At 41.4% G+C, this 16,157-nt stretch overlaps 1 protein-coding gene across 1 annotated transcript in view; it reads right to left on the bottom strand.

Annotated features, from left to right (window-relative positions):
* CC2D1A (coiled-coil and C2 domain containing 1A) overlaps window positions 1-16,157 on the bottom strand; it is a 56,225-nt gene that overhangs the window by 32,578 nt on the left and 7,490 nt on the right. The window contains exons 5-12 of the mRNA XM_063294344.1: window positions 14,738-14,806; window positions 11,894-12,031; window positions 10,852-11,218; window positions 5,548-5,672; window positions 4,467-4,539; window positions 3,019-3,132; window positions 1,334-1,464; window positions 192-264 (exon numbers count right to left, since the gene is read on the bottom strand). Coding sequence (XP_063150414.1) covers window positions 192-264; window positions 1,334-1,464; window positions 3,019-3,132; window positions 4,467-4,539; window positions 5,548-5,672; window positions 10,852-11,218; window positions 11,894-12,031; window positions 14,738-14,806 — 1,090 coding nt within the window. The remainder of the gene's footprint in view (window positions 1-191; window positions 265-1,333; window positions 1,465-3,018; window positions 3,133-4,466; window positions 4,540-5,547; window positions 5,673-10,851; window positions 11,219-11,893; window positions 12,032-14,737; window positions 14,807-16,157) is intronic.

Genomic DNA, 16,157 nt, shown 5'->3' with positions numbered 1-16,157 from the left:
GATGTGTTCCTTCTTTAACTGTGAGCAGTATATTATGCAGGGGAGTTTTCAAAAGGGGCAAGGCTACCTGTAGTGGGAAGAGGTGCAATCCATTACTTGTCATGCTCCTGGACATGCTTTCCTAAGGATACCTAAAGGCTAGAGGAATCCTAAAGCAAACACCACAACAAGCAATATCGGAAATAAAATACCTGGTGGCACAGGAAGGTCAGCAAACTCCACGGGTTTCCCTGCTTTATGAGCTTTGATGGCCTCTTGATATTGCTGGGAGAAAAAAAAATCAATCAATAAGCTACAAACTTACTTTAAGAACATGATCTTTGTATGACAAGATTGGTTCTGTCCAAATGGTTGCTTATTATGTTTTTATCTTCATCATGAGCATCAAGAATATTCTCAAATAATCATTCAGTCAATAGTGCTGAGAGAGAATATAGCAGCTCTCCTGATAAATTGCACGTAATTCCTATCATGCTGGCAGTGGCAGATGGGATTTGTAGCCCAACACATCTTGGATGTTGTTGGAGAAGGCTGCTATAATATGTTTTCATTAGAAGGCCTGGCCTGGCTTGCTTTGCAGCCACTGTCAATGTCAACAACACCAAAGGGGTTATTAGTTGAAATCTTTCTACTGTGCATCAAATGCAAGCAATGTAGAGCAGCAGCAGACTCTTCGGTTCCAGTGTGCTCTTTGATGATGGGCCACTGGGGCTCTTTAATGCATGCCACTTGAATACTGTGAGGCTATTCTGCAATTCCCTTTGGGATGTGTATTTTTAAAAAAAATATATAAATAGGTTGCTTTGTTCAGAGACTTATCTTGTTAACATTCTGTCCAGAGTGGTGAATTCCTGAAGGAGTTCAAGCTGAAGTTCCCTTTTCAAGAAGCAGAAAGTATAGAGGCTTCCTTCTCCCATGAAGAATTAAAAGCAGGAGAAACGGGGGGAAAAAGTGGAGAGCAAACTATAACTGTTCTGAGAGTAGCCCACTAGGGGCCATTTCTCTAAAGAGCAATGCAAGTGGCATGTCTGACACTAGCATTATATACTGGTCTCAGACACTGAATATTGACAAAAGCATTGAGCTGCTTTAGTCTTCACCAGCTCCTCCTTTGGACAAAACCTGGATCTTGCATGGCTGCAGTATCTTGGCAATTAATAGAACCTACAATTCCACCGTATCTTTTCACAGGGAGACAGTAGGAAAAAGCACTTCAGGGCACATTCCAGCATTTCAAGCCTGCCGTATGTGCTCTTCCCAGTTACATGCTTCTGCTCCATAACATGGTGCAGCAAAACGAGCATCCAAGGTCACAATGGGCAGGCCCCTTCACCTTCACAATCCGTTCATGCATTCTGGCCTTCCTGTCCTCTCCTTTGCTCTTTGCCTGGGCTGCTGCAGTCTTGTACCTGTCCATCCTCTGCTGCAGGGCCTCCATCATATCTCGAGGGGGTGCTGGCCTCTCTGGAAACCAAAGGTAGAATTTTAGGCAGCACATTGGCAGAAAAGGTTGACCACATACCTTGTAAAAGCTTGATGCCTTCAAGAACCCAGCAAGACATGCAGACAAGTGCTTGCTTAGATCACTAGATACTAAACCTGAGTGGGGCCACTTCAGGCTGAGGGTGGAAGGTCATATGACTGAGTGTGCTCCCCGCCGAGAAGCAATATTTTCTCCATATTAAAAGCTAAATGCAGGACACAAAATTTCCCTCAGCTATATTTACAGGAACTCAAAGGAAGGTTTAACTTGAGAAGCATATCTTACATAGAAAATAGGATACTGCTGGGTCTTAATATGACACAGACGGAGTAGAAAGATTTGCCAGGAAGACTCAGGAATTTTTGAACTCTTTTCACAGCTAAATCAAGCTAGGTGTCCATGAATATTGCTATATTTGCTCCTTGAACTTCCTCTATTCGTTTTCCATTCCCTCATTGTTCAAATGTCTTTAAACGTCTGATTACCTATTTTAATGTATTCTGTGATGCTTGGAGTTCACTTATGGAAAAAAAAGTCAAGATAAAAAGTGTGCCTCCAACCCACCCACCCACCCAAATAAACAAACAAACACAATACCACCCAGTCTCAGGTATATTAATTCTGGAAGAACCTGATTTGAGGTCTTCCAGAGACATCAGGTCTGAGAGGCCCAGACTGTACCCTGAAGCAAGGTGTCTTTCGGTAGGAAAGTCACCAAGCTGAACACAGAAAGGAAATGAAGCAGCAACATATTCCACACTTCAGACATATGTCAAGTTGAACTGCAGGCTCTCCGTGCAAGAGACGGGATAAAAATATATAAATAAATAAATAAACTTACAAACATTACGTAGAGGCCCCCTAACTCAGGGGCCGGCTGGTACGGCTTGGGGGAGGAAGGGATTTCTGGGTGGTTAAGGGCACACCACAATTCTGTGCTGAGGGATTGGGAAGGTATGCTGGGAGACGGGGGGTCAGTCGCTCTCAGGGAACACAGCCCCAGTCTCTTATTCTGGTATCATGGGCTTGACCTATAAAGCCCTTCATGGCATGGAGACAGGTTACTTGAGGGACCACCTCTCCCCGATTATCAGGTGCGGCAGCAAAGGCATGGTCTGAGTCCCATCTATTAGGGAGTGCCATCTGGTGGGATCCAGGAAGAGAGCCTTTTCCTTGTGGTACCTGTGCTTTGGATCATCATTCCCCCCTCCCCTAGATTGGCCCCGACTCTGCTGGCTTTCTGTAAATCCTTAAAGATGTGGTTGTGTCACTGAACTTGGGGATCCAGATGTGTGGCAGAGCCTGTGCAATGGTTGTATTGATTTGTTGCCGGTTGTTCTGGTTGTTGCTTCAGCTGCTGATTATGTATATATTATTTCTATTGTTACGTGTTGTTTATGGTATTTTTAACTGTTGTTAGCTACCTAAATCAATTTGAAATGGGCAGCCATATAAATTGAAATAAAAGATAAAGAAACGAAGAAGCATTATTGTCAAGAAGTGGAAAAAACAAGGAAGTGTTTTGGGGTTCCTACCAGCTGCACTTGAGACTCCTTGGGCTGGAAGAGTTACCGCTTGAGCAAGAGGTGTTGCGGTTGCCACAGGAGTCTGTTGTACACGCGAGGACAACTTCTCCTTGGATAACTGATCTGTGGAAAGCAGAGAACCAACTGACACAAGTTAAGAAGCTAATTAATAAAGAGACTCTGTATTTCAACTCAGGAGGAAAGATGCAATTACAACACCTGCCTCTAACTTATCTCTTCCTCCCAGCCCATCCTTACTTGGGCACTCCAGATGTACTGAGCAATTCAAATATACATTCACAATACTTTCTGCTCCAATGTAGCTGCTTGGCACAATAGAATGGAAGGGAAGCACCCTCTGGTCTCTGCTATTGGATGAAATTTCTGAATTATATGACTTGAGAATCTGCATTAATACAAACCATACAATCCAGACTGATGTTAGATCATTCAAATAAAAGGCAGGACATATATCCTGTAGGTAAATAAAAGGTCCGAGCAGAACATGAATCTTGAGGGTTCCATCTCCTTTCTCCAGCCATAAGAGAATTCTCAGTTCTCACCATTGAGCAGACACTACAGAGTGACATCCACATATCTTTGATTAATACTTCCCTGCCACCAGCAACACCGCCCCCAAATCGCAGACCAAACAGTTCAACACTAGGGTCCATTTCATTTATATCTGCCAAAGTTAGAAACAAAAACAGTGAACTCGCATTCTTAGCCAAGAACCTGAAATGATGAGATGAGAATTGGTATCAAGCTAAGACAGACTGCAAAATTAAAATTGTCCTTCTTTCACTGGTCATAGCTAGGACCACACAGAAGCCACAAAGAAGAATCAAATTCTACTAGATGTTCACCTTTTCCTTACAAGTCCTGAACACCTGCCATGCAAACTGCTACAATTCAACATGCCTTAATGTTTCGTGATACCTTTGTGAGTAAATCAGAAATATATACTGTGCAATCATGGGCAAGTCCTACTGAATTCCCTAATAGTTACTTCTATTGAAAACTATAACTCAGAATTGAAAATATTTGTATCCTGAAGACTGCTGAGCAGTTAACAGCTGTATCGACTTCCCTGCGTGTATCTAGATGAAAAGCATTTGTCACTCATGGATTAGTCCAGAATTTTGGTAAAGAACTGTGTTTCACCTTTAGAATGCCTAGTGATTATAAGAACTAATTGATACCTTGTTTGGGCATTGTTTCATACTTTGTATTAGGGAACGAATCAATAAGCTTCTACCTACTTTCAGCTAGAAATTCAACTGGTGTTTCATGTTTCAATGCAGGCATTTGATAGTGAAATTCTAAAAGAACGAAGGCTTACTATCTTCACTGGCATCCGATTTGACTTTTTGGGGAATGTTCTGAACACTCAACTTCACAACAAAAATCATGCATAAGACACACCTAGGCAAACGCAGCCAATTTTCCATTCTCACCTGGAGGTGGCGGCAGATTGCTGAGATCCACAGCTTCTCCTTTACTAAGAGATTCTAAAATAGGTTCAAAACTCTGAAAAATATGAACATGAGCAATTAAGTGTTTGTTCTTCTGTACATGTTCAGATAAAAATCTACTGTGATTAAGCAATTAAATTTTACAGTTGAACTTTAGATGAAGAAAGCATGAAACAAATAATGTGAATCCTGCCACCCACTTCATAAAAGGAGTGACCAGAGAAGTTCCAAAGCAAGAGGGAAAATACAGCACTTGAGTCACATCCTGTCCATCATTTTCCCACCGTATGGCTTTTCCTGGCCTCATGATACAGCGACACTCCACGTTCATTATCTCTGTAACCTGCCCTACCAGCCTGCCAGGTAGATCCCCGTTATCCAGAGCGGAGAAGCTGAAAGAAGAACTGCAGTACAGAGGCAGGAGTCAAGTGTTGAACACAGACCTTCCTTGAGCCAAAACTCTACACAAGCTCTTATCTGAATGGCTGCTTTTGCATGGTTGCAATAAAAATTGGACATTTCAGGTAATGTCATCCTCCTAATTTTAGTGACGTCAGCCATAATAAGTGACTCACATCAAACATCATGTGTAAGTCTTTTTGGATAATCCCAAAAATGTTCTCCAAACAGAAGTAGTTCATGTGTTCAGCAGTAGGCACTCCAGGGTAACCAGAATCCAATGATATACCTGAATGTGAGCCATCCTAGAATGTAGAGCAAATCCCAACCTATATAGATCCTGGCTTTTGTTCCTGCTCCATAGATTGGCCTGGTTCATACCTTGCCCCAAATTATAATTTGTTCACCAAGTCATGATTGGATCACACATGGTTTACGAAGTATAGCAGCTGGGTTTGCATGTTATGCCAAGCCAAGACCAAACAAGCCACATTATAGCCTAATTCAATGTATACTTTAAGCTACCCAGCAGGATATAACAGCAGTTTTGAGGGCAGGCAGAGAGACAGGAAATGTTCTCTTCCTTGCTAATTTTCCCAGCAAGGACTACTTTTCTCTCCTTTTAAAAAAACCCACAGTGACCTTACTGTGGAAACACACCTACCTTCGCCAGGCGGTAATATTTGGTGGCCATTTCAATGTTGCCTTCCTGCTTAGAACGCAGGGCCGCCAGCTTATATTCCCGTACTCTGGCTTGCAGGACAGCTTGAGTGCTGGAGTTTGGGGCATCTGAGGACAGAGAGAGAAGCTGTCACAATCGAGGTACCCTCTAAGGCATGGGTGTCCAACCTTTTGGCTTCCCTGGGCCACACTGAGTGAAGAGCAATTGTCTTGGGCCACACATAAAATATCTAATACAGTTAATGTACATAAGTAATAAAACTTCATTTATTTTTTAATATTTTTATTATAAAGTTTTAAAAAAGAAGGCAACATAAAACTAGTGGGATATTTGACCTTGTTTTTGTGAAACTAATGCATCGATGTCTGGTTCGATGAAGGTGGTTGCAATTCTCAGTGAGTTTGCAAGGTTCTCGTCAGAAATTTTAATTCTAATTTTCCTCTTCATGTGCTTCATCCTTGAAAATAGTTGCTCACAAATGTATGGGCTGCCAAAAAGTGATGTCATGAATAAGGCATGATTGTAAAACAAAGGACATTTTTCTCTGGGAAGATAGGACTTAAAAAGTCCAGTAAAGAAACTTGATCAATTTTTTCTTTGAGTTGAATGTCTGATTGCAACTCTGTGCATTCCATTTGAAAATTCGGAGGTAATGTAGTTATGTCGACTGAAAACGGAGTCGAAAATATACCAGAATATTGATGATTTTTCCAGAAATCTTGAAACCTGTTCCCAAATTCCTGTATCAAACCGAAAAGCAAGGCTGCACATTTCTCGCTGTTCACAGGACTGTGTTTAGCCAACATATTAAAATGTATAAAATTATCTTCCATAACTTGAGCTTGCCATACTTTTAAGTTTCATTTCAAATGCTGTTATGGTTTGAAACATTGCAGCGATAAGTTGGTTTTCACCTTGAAAACGCATGTTTAACTCATTTAAATGAGCGGTCACAAATCCACCAAAAATGCTAAATCTGTGAGCCATTTTTCATCTTCAAGTTCTGGGACAAATTTTCTTTTTAATTCCATAAACGACTTGATTTTGCAAATCATAAAATCTTTTCAGCATTTTACCCTGACTTAGCCACCATACTCCTGTAAAGTGAAAGATGTCCCCATAATCAGCATCCATACTTTTAAGGAACTCCTGGAATTGGCGATGATTCAGTCCCTTGGCCCTTATGAAATTCACTGCTTTGATGACAATTTGCATGACATTATCCATTTTTAAAGCTTTCACCCATAAGTTTTCATGATTTAGAATGCAGTGATACTTCATCAGATGTGCGTTGCTGGTGGCACTTGCATCGTCTTCTATCAATCTTGTAAGTCCCTCACTTTTACCAACCATCACCGGGGCACCATCAGTAGATATACCAGATATGTTGACAATGGTTAAAGAAAATCACTTTAATGTCATTTTTACTGCTTTGTACAAATCAAGAGATTCAGTTGTGTCTTCTAATGGTACCAAATAAGCCATTTCTTCAGTGACATTATATTTGTTATCAATACCTCTAATAAAAATGGCAAGTTGAGCTGTATCTGTAGCATCGGTACTTTCATCCATCGCCAAAGGATAAAGTTTGAAATTAGCAGCTTTACTCTTCAAACCTCTTTCGATATATTTTCCTATTTCTTCTCTTTGCCTGGCTATAGTCTGGCAAGACAAACTGATTTTAGAAAAATTGCTTTTTTTATCAGGACAAATTATATCTGCCACGCTTTCCATACATTACTTAATAAACTCACCATCGGTAAATGGTTTTGATTTTTTTGCAATCAGATTTGCTAGCAAATAGCCAGCTTTTATAACAGAGTCCTTTTAAGCTGTGACTTTTTTAAAAAAATTGTTGAGACGACAGATACTTTTTCAGTTCCTCTAATTTGTCTTTACGACAAATTCCTTGATATGCTTCAAATTTGGCAGCGTGTTTTTCTGTATTATGCCTTTTCAAATTGTAGTCTTTGAAAACTGACACATTTTCCCTACAAATTAAGCATAGTGCCTTAGTATTTGTCTCGACAAAAAAGTACTCGTCTGTCCATTTCTCGCTGAATACTCTTCCTTCGTTGGCGATTTTTCTTTTTTTATTTTCTTTTTTTGGGTTCTGTTTTCCGTTGAAGCCATGCTGGAATAAATTTATTTAGGAATAAATTTATTTTTTAAGAACTAACACAACAAGCCCATCGTAAATTGTTAGATAAGCAGATAAACAAAGCAAAGGCTAATAATCAAACAAGAAAACTTACATGTCTACTTAATAATAACAACAATAAACGCCTGTCGTCACAGAACACGTGTAGGTAGCTTGACATATTATATATAACGCCAAGTCGCCACAAGCTGATGTGTGTAGCGGGCAGTGGTGGCGTTAGCCCTCCACTGCCCCCTCCCCTACACAGCGTTCCGTTGTTTCTACCTATGTAGTCCGTGCTTGAGTACCATGCGATCAAGTCACAAAAATATAGCAAAATAATGTTAAAAGTTTATGATTTTGGAGGGGCCACGTTACTAGCTGTTCATGGCCATATGTGGCCTGTGGGCCACTGGCTGGACATGCTTGCTCTAAGGGGTGGGCGTATGTGCATGCACACTACTCATCAAACCTGCACAGAAGGTAAAAAACGTTGAGCACGCAAAAAGTTAAGTTACCCCCAAATAATAATAATTTAGGCCAGTGTTTCTCAATCTCAACAACTTTAAGATGCCTGGATTTCAACTTCCCATACCTGAAGAAGCACTTCTCCCCTCTCTCCAAAAAAGTTTTAATTAACATCTGTTGAGTTTCAGGCTGCACGAGGTTCATGACTGTTGTTAACTTTATAGAATTTTCCTCAATGGCCTTTTGCTGACCAGGACTAAATGACGAGGTTTTAAAGGATCTGCTTACAGATGAGATAGGGGATAAAGAGATAGTTGTTGTACTTTAAGAGAAGGTGATAAGTTTTTTAAATTGTTTATACTTCTTGTGACGAAGGGGGAAGTCACTAGTTCGATCCCAGCGGAAGCTGGATTCTCGGGTAGCTGGCTCAGGTCGAGTCAGCCTTCCACCCTTCCGAGGTCAGTAAAATGAGTACCCAGCTTGCTGGGGGAAAGGTAATTACGACTGGGGAAGGCAATGACAAACCACCCCACTCTACAGTCTGCCAAGAAAACATTGCGAAAGCAGTGTCCCCCAAGGAGTCAGAAAATGACTCAGGGACCTTTCTACTTTTCATTACTATATTCTTTTTTTCTTTATTTTCTATTTTTCTTTCCATATTTTTTCTTTTTTCCTGTACTATTTTTTTATTCTTTTCTTTTTTGTAGTTTGTATTAGTTTTTACCTGTTTAACTATGTTTAATAAAATCATTATTAAAAAACTTTACAGAATTTTCCATTTTTAAGTTAATAATAATTAAAGTTTAACTAAATTCAGAAAGCATCCAGAGAAGGAAAGGATGGGAGGAAAAATGAAAGGGGGCTACCTAAATGCTTTTTGTATAATGCTTTTCTTTTTTTTCTAAACGTTTCTTTCACAACAATATGAAATTTTAAAAAATTAAATGCTTACAAAATATTGATTGTATCAGCTATCAGTGACTAGTGAGTTTATATTATAATCTGTAAGCATCTATGTGTAGAGCCAGTATAGTGCAGAGGTTGAGGCACTGGGTTAGAAATCTGAAGACCGTGAGTTCTATTCCCAGTGTAGACTCAAAGCCAGGTGGGTGACTGAGCCAATCATTCTCTCTCAGCCCTAGGAAGAAAAGCCCTTCTGAAAGATTCTGGGGGCCATTGCCAGGAGTCAAAAATGACTTGAAGGGTGTGCATGTGGCATACTATTATACTTTCCAGCTTCTATACTTTAACCAAGAAATATGTAAATATTTGAACATGTCACTATCACATGTATTTGCAGTTTACTTGTATACTCGTATTACGGCAAACAAATTTGTACTTGGTTTGGGAAAAGCTGCACAAAATATTCTTTTTCCCCCCACATATCAGAAATTAGTGGTTGATCACAATTCTCTGTCAAAGAGATCTGATGAACTGGGAATAAGCGAAGAGGGACCTTCATTGATTTGTTTCAAGCGTTGTATGTCTCCATTCCCTCCCCATATGATTAGCAGGCCATCATGAAATATGGCAGGCTGCTTTTCAAAAGACGCCTCTGCTTCAAAAGCAACTTTGCCATGAGAACAGGGACTGAAGAATGTGCCATGAGTACATGAGCTATTCTTTGGATCTCAGTGATTAGGTTATGCATTGCCAAAAGAAAATATTAGCACAAGGTTTTACTGTGATTTATGCTATGGCCCAACTTCAAAGGTTTATGATTGGCAACAGATTTTTTAAAGTGGTTTATATCAAACACAAGACATCAAATGCATGGGATCTGAGAAGAACAAAAATAAATCTTACTTTGATTCTATCATTTTTTTAATCCTTTCAGCTGCTATTATCAGGCCCAGTCGATGAACAAAACCCACATTTTATCTTGGCTAGAGTTATTCTGGTGAGACTAACTGAAGAATCCTAGCTACATAAAATTAGTGCTAAATTATGTTCAAGGCAATTCAAAATACAAGAAAGGCTAAATCAAATCTATATTTCTGACATTAAGATGCTGAACATTAACAAAAAAGATCCTAATAATATGAATAATGGTCCAAAAGAAAGGTAATACAGCTAGACCTAAGAGAAGAGAGCTCCTATATTGCTACTACAAGTATTTAACTAAAATAATTATTAATCCACTGAGGTCTCTTAAGTCCAGCAAAACATCTTATTGTAATTGTATTCTAATTTTCCTTCACAGACTTCTTTCCATTTTATTTTCATAAATGAATGAGCATCAACGGGATTTGTACCTAAGTCTCCCTTCTGCTGGCCCTATTACTACCAAAAAGTAGGTCTTGCAACTCCTCATGATTGATTAATTTAGTCAGTCTGCAATTTCCATCCTGGAGAATCTGCTATAGACCTCATAGTCATGATACCTGGTAAAAATACCAGATTTCTCTACTGCTTTTTCTCCTTTCCTATTTTTGGGGCTGACCAGGGTGATGGGAGATTTTGGAGAGCTAGAAAGCTTGTCATGTGCCTGTGGCATTTTAACTAGTCCTATGGAGCATCTTATACCCAGCTACCTAAAAAGTAGTACTGGATCCAGAAGCAAAGCTAAACTGAGCTTTAGCTCTGTTTGTGCTACAGAAAATCAAATTTCTCAACAGAACAAACACGCCTTTCCTCTCTTGGTCATCTTAAGCTGGGTAGTCTTGTTCAGTACTAACCTGACAAAAGGGAAGATGCTGATGGGGCAGATGTTTCTGGTGGTGTTCCTGGGGACCTGAGTGGCAGACCAGGTGTTGGAGAAATCTTTGGCTTTGGAAGTTTTGGCGGTAGAACTTTGGGAGTCGGCTGTGATATGGGGGATGATTTAGATGGTGACTGTTCAAGAGGTGCAGCTGCTGACTCTGGAGTAAAGTGGTTGATTAACATTGCACTTCCTTCTGGGGCGGAGGGCTGTGAGGCTGGAGTGGTCTTCAAAGAAGCAGCCTGCTGGCAATTACTACTCTTTCCTGTAGCTACTGGTGGAGGAATCTCATCTTCATCAATCTTTTTGCCCTTCCTTGCAGAGGTCAACAAGTTTTCTAGAGTCTGGGAAAAAAAGACTTCATATAATAACAGCACCTTGCAGGTTCCCCCATAAATTGACTATGCCACCAGTAGAAGGACAAGGTTTGTAACAACCACATACTTCACCCACTCCACAAGGGTCTTCAAGACAGATATGATGATAGAATCCACATGGGAAACAGTGGTTATCTACCACTGAAGTTAGAAAGAAGCATTTCTTGTATTATTTATCAGCTGCTCAAGTGACACTCTTTCCATATCTGTCAAGATTCCATCATTATCTTGGGTTTCCTCTCTCTGGCCATATCTACTATACTTCGTTGATACCTCCAAGACTCTTCAGAGCCTTACCCAAGTTTTCCCATTACTTCTGCACCTTGTCAAGATCTGTACAGGGTTTAACTCTTATATTGGATTAGGTAAGAACCTAATGGCTAACCATACTCCTACCCTAGTCTTCCTGTACAGAGCTGGCATTCGCTTGCCCCTCTCACAACTAGCACTAAAAAGAGGCTCATTATTACTACTAGGCAATGAAATGCAAAATGCATGTGATTAATGGTGGATTCTGAATGGCTTGTTTTGTAATCTGGGCATGTCTGTACAAGGGATTACTTTTTAAAAAAATGCTTATTAATGTTAATAATAAACACTAAAGATCTAGGATATCTGTCCTAGCAATATTCAGTGGCTTACCTTAAGGCCTCTTTCATAGCGACGCATTTTGGAGCTTTCTCCCGCTTGTTCTGCATTAACAACTGCAGCCTTGTACATGGCCAGTCTTTCCAGCAAAATGGATTCAGATGCATTGGAAGCAGCTGGAGCATCATATGCCTGGCAAAGCACAACATCAATCCTTACTTCTTAAGGAAAGCCAACATTAGTTCAACTGCAGAAGAGTAACTCTAGCATAATGTACACCTGAGCCCTGACCCAGGAGTTCCAGATACAGGATAGGGAAATGCTCATGTTCTTCCCCCTCCAGCAATAACAGCCGCCTGCCTGTGTGCTGTAAATCATAAACAGCAATATAAAAGAGAAGGAAAATCATATTCCTGGCAGAAAAAGCACAGGCTAGCTACTAACCTGGAATCAAAGCCATACACTCTGACTATTGCAAAGAGAAGAGCCGTTCTCCCTTTCTCTCTTATTTTCTTTTGTTCACCCAGAAATTTGCAGAACAACTATTCAAACAAGCCTTCTGATTTCCTTTTTGATGAGCTTTTTAATTCTGGTATCCTTACTGACTTAATTCAAATTATTGTTATATTCTTGGCCTTAGGAGGTATGGCTTTATTGTTGCTAGTTTTTGTTACATACATTCTCTAGACAAGAGGAAAAAAGTTACAACAAAATTTATCATTATGGACTTTACAGCACTGTTCTAAAGATCGCTGCGTAAGTGCGTTCAAGATGGGTGTCTGGAGGGGTGATGTGTTGACTGGGAGGCCAGACAGTGTGAGTTCCAGGAATTTGGGGAGGTTGTTAGATGTGTGTTTGTGGGCAGATGGAGCAGGGTTAGCTTCATTAGTTGGGAAAAGTTTGATCCTGTTACTCTCGAGTAGACAGGATTCTCAGGACTGCTAACTCAGCCACCTTTATTAGATCCTCATCCCTCCTAGCTGGTGGGATGAGGGAAGTCACATGGAGTTGGTCCACGAGGTAGAATCCACTTCCTTGAGAGAAGGATGGTTCTGTGAGTCCTGAAAGAGGCAATAGAGGTAGTCCTTGACTTATGACGGCAATGGGACCTGAATTTCTGTTGCTAAACAATGCGATCGAAAAGAGCAACCACATCGCTTAACGACAGCAGTCCCCTTGCCATTGTTAACTGAATCCTATGGTTGTTAGGTGAGGCAACTTCCTGCTGGCTTCCCACAACCAAGTCAGTGGGGAAGCTGGCAAGAAGTTGCAAGTCTCAGGCAGCTCACAAGCAGGCAGGTAAATGGCTGCTGCTGGGTGGAGGAGGGCATAAGGGGGGGTGTGAGGGTGCAAGGGAGGAGTGGCAAGGGTTGGGAAGAGTGCATGGGGATGCAAGGGAGGCATGGCGAGGGTGTGTAGGGGTGCGTAGCAAGGGTTGGGGAGGGCATTTGAGAGTGTGAGGGGGTGTGAGGGAGGTGTGGTGAGAGTTGGGGAGGGTGTGAGGGGATGCGCAAGAGTGCAAGGGAGGCGAAGGTTGGGGAGGGTGTACGGGGGTGCGAGGGAAGTGCGGAAAAGTTTGGAGAGGGTGCATGAGGGTGCAAGGGAGGTGTGGGGAGGGTTGGGGAGGGTGCGTGGGGGAGGCGCAGGGGTGCACGAGTGGTGGGGAGGTATGGGGAGGCTCAGGGATGGGGCGTGGGGTGTGCAAATGGCCAGTGTGGCACAAACGCAGAGGTGCTGGGGAAGGGTGCGCAGGTGGGGGACACTTACCCCAGAGACTTGCAACCTTCCCTGCCAACTTCCCCACTGACATTCTGGGGAAGCCAGCAGAGGTCACAAATGGTGATCACAGGGTGCTGCAACCGGTTGTAAGTGCAAGCTGGTTGCCAAGTACCCAGATTGCAATCAGGTGACTGCAGAGGTGCTGGGATGGCTGGAACTGAGGACCAGTCATAACCACCATTCATTCAGCACTGTTGTAACTTTGAACAGTCACTGAACGAATGGTTGTAAGTTGAGGACTACCTGTACTGCATCCCCTTCACAAGAATACATCAGTAGACCTAATTATCCTGGACAATTTTCATCCAATCCCCAACCTCTCCTTTTGGGGGAGGACTGTTGAGAAGATGGTCAGGTTGCAGTAACAGAGGGCCTGGAAGAAGCACACTATCAGGACTTGGATTCAGGCCATGGCATAGTATAGATATGGCATAATAGTTTATAGTAGAACCAGAATAGGAGTGGTGTACCAATCCTGGCTCTTCTTCATCTTTCAGCAGCTTTCAATACCATCAGTCATAATACCCTTCCTGACTGTCTGCAGGGAAAGGGGTGGTTCTCTTCCTTTCTCTGTGAAAGGTTCCAGTCAGTGTTGGGGAGTAGGAAAGGGACTGAGTCCAAAAACCCTGATCTGTGGGGTACTGCAGAACCCAATGCCCTCACTCCTCTTGTTCAATATCTACATGAGGCTTCTGTGAGAGGTTACCCATCAGCTTGGGGTCAAGCATCATTGATATGCTGATGATACTTAGTTGTACATGACAATCTTGTTAGCTGCCCAGAATCACTGGTTTGAGATGGGTGGCTATATAAATTGAATAAACAAACAAACAAGCAAACCTTGGCTGGCCAAGCAATGCTGTCAAGCTCTGTAGTAGTGCCTGGAGGGAATCTGGATGGGGAGGAACAGTCTCAGTGACATTATTTAATGAGATCTCTGAAAGATGGAAGCTCCTAGTGACTTACATCAAAGACCTCACAGAAGTGTCTGTTCATGATCAACTCCTGAACTAGTGATGCATGAGCAAAATAAAACTCAGTTTTCCCTCAGTTGCAGCTGAAAAGGTAACCACCAAGCAGGCAAGAGCAGTAAAGCCAAATTGGTATGAAAATACGCACCTTAGTAGCAGCAGGTACCACAATATCTGGGGCCTTACCACCTTCCTCCAGTACTTCAGTGAGTTCAGCCTACCAATCAGGGAAAAAGTATTGTTAAAACTACATGCTGAATTTAAGCAAAAGAATCCTACCGTATCACTTCAGGGCCACCTGAAGATTACAGTGAGTCCTAACCCAAAAACTAGAAATCAACTCTAATCTGAACACAGATGTCTTTTGATTCAAGATGTATTTAATTGGTTTTCAGTAATACTCCTCCCTGCAACAACTGATGCCTCTCTTGAACGCAAGAGAAACTATTATCAATTCTCTCAGCAGATAATTTCTGCTAAAGAAACTCTCTGAAGTATTTTCTATGAATGCAGTCCTCTGTATTTTATAGAGCTGTAGACTCCATGAAGCAATAATAGGTGAAAATTAAGCATATTTTATATTCAAACCAAATTAATCTGACAGAAAAACTGAGACAATGCCATTGATTTAAAGGATAAGCATGTTCTTTTTCCTACTATGGAAGGCATTGAAATTGTTCTAACTTATTTTGTTCAGCTGAAAACTTCTAATACTATTTTTCAGTCAAAAGTGACTACCTAGACCAGTGTTTCTCAACCTCAGCATCTTTAAGATGCTGGCTGGGGAATTCTGGGAATTGAAGTCCACACATCTTAAAGTTCTGAGGTTGAGAAACACTGACCTAGACTATCCTAACAATTTAAATATTCATTCAAAATCTTCCATATTACCTATTGCTCAATGCTCGGCTCTGAAAGATATAAAATCCCACATTATTCACTTATCCCAGCCCCTGGGAATTTAATCCCTCCCCTTCCATAACATAATGTTCAGGATACATCTCCTTGACCACTGCTCTCGATCAGAATGTTCCCACTTTGCCGTTACTGAAATTCCTTCACCTCAACTCCCACTTTCTCTCGTGCCAGCTCAACTGTTTTCCTTCCTTCCTTTTTCCTGCACAAAGCCATTTATTGATTCCATGTAACTCTCCTTCAACATCCCACCCAAAGCTGCAGCTTTCACTAGCACCACAGTTTGTTTTACCCATTCTTGTTTCAAAGAATTCATGTAGGAATATGGTGTAAACATGTATCTTAAATAAATAAAATCTAAAGATTTTTATTCCCCCGTTTTACTCCAGTCTTTCCCTTGGCACCTTCCAGGTTGGTGGACTTGGTAATTTTTTTTTCTTTTGGTGCCTTCGAGTCCATGTTGACTCCTGGCAGCCACCTGGACTAGTCCCTGCAGTTTTCTTGGCAAGATTTCAGTCTGCCCTTGCCTTCTTCTTCCTAGGGCTGAGAGTGAGTGACAGGGCCAAGGTCACCCAGCTGGCTTTGTGTCTAAGGCAGAACTAGAACTTACAGGCTCCCGGATTCTAGCCTGGAGCCTTAACCATTACATCAAA

The sequence above is a fragment of the Candoia aspera genome, chromosome 2, assembly GCF_035149785.1.
Source record: "Candoia aspera isolate rCanAsp1 chromosome 2, rCanAsp1.hap2, whole genome shotgun sequence".
NCBI lineage: Eukaryota > Metazoa > Chordata > Lepidosauria > Squamata > Boidae > Candoia > Candoia aspera.
The sequence above is the reverse complement of the archived record's forward strand: the minus strand, read 5'-3'. Positions and strand labels throughout refer to the sequence as shown.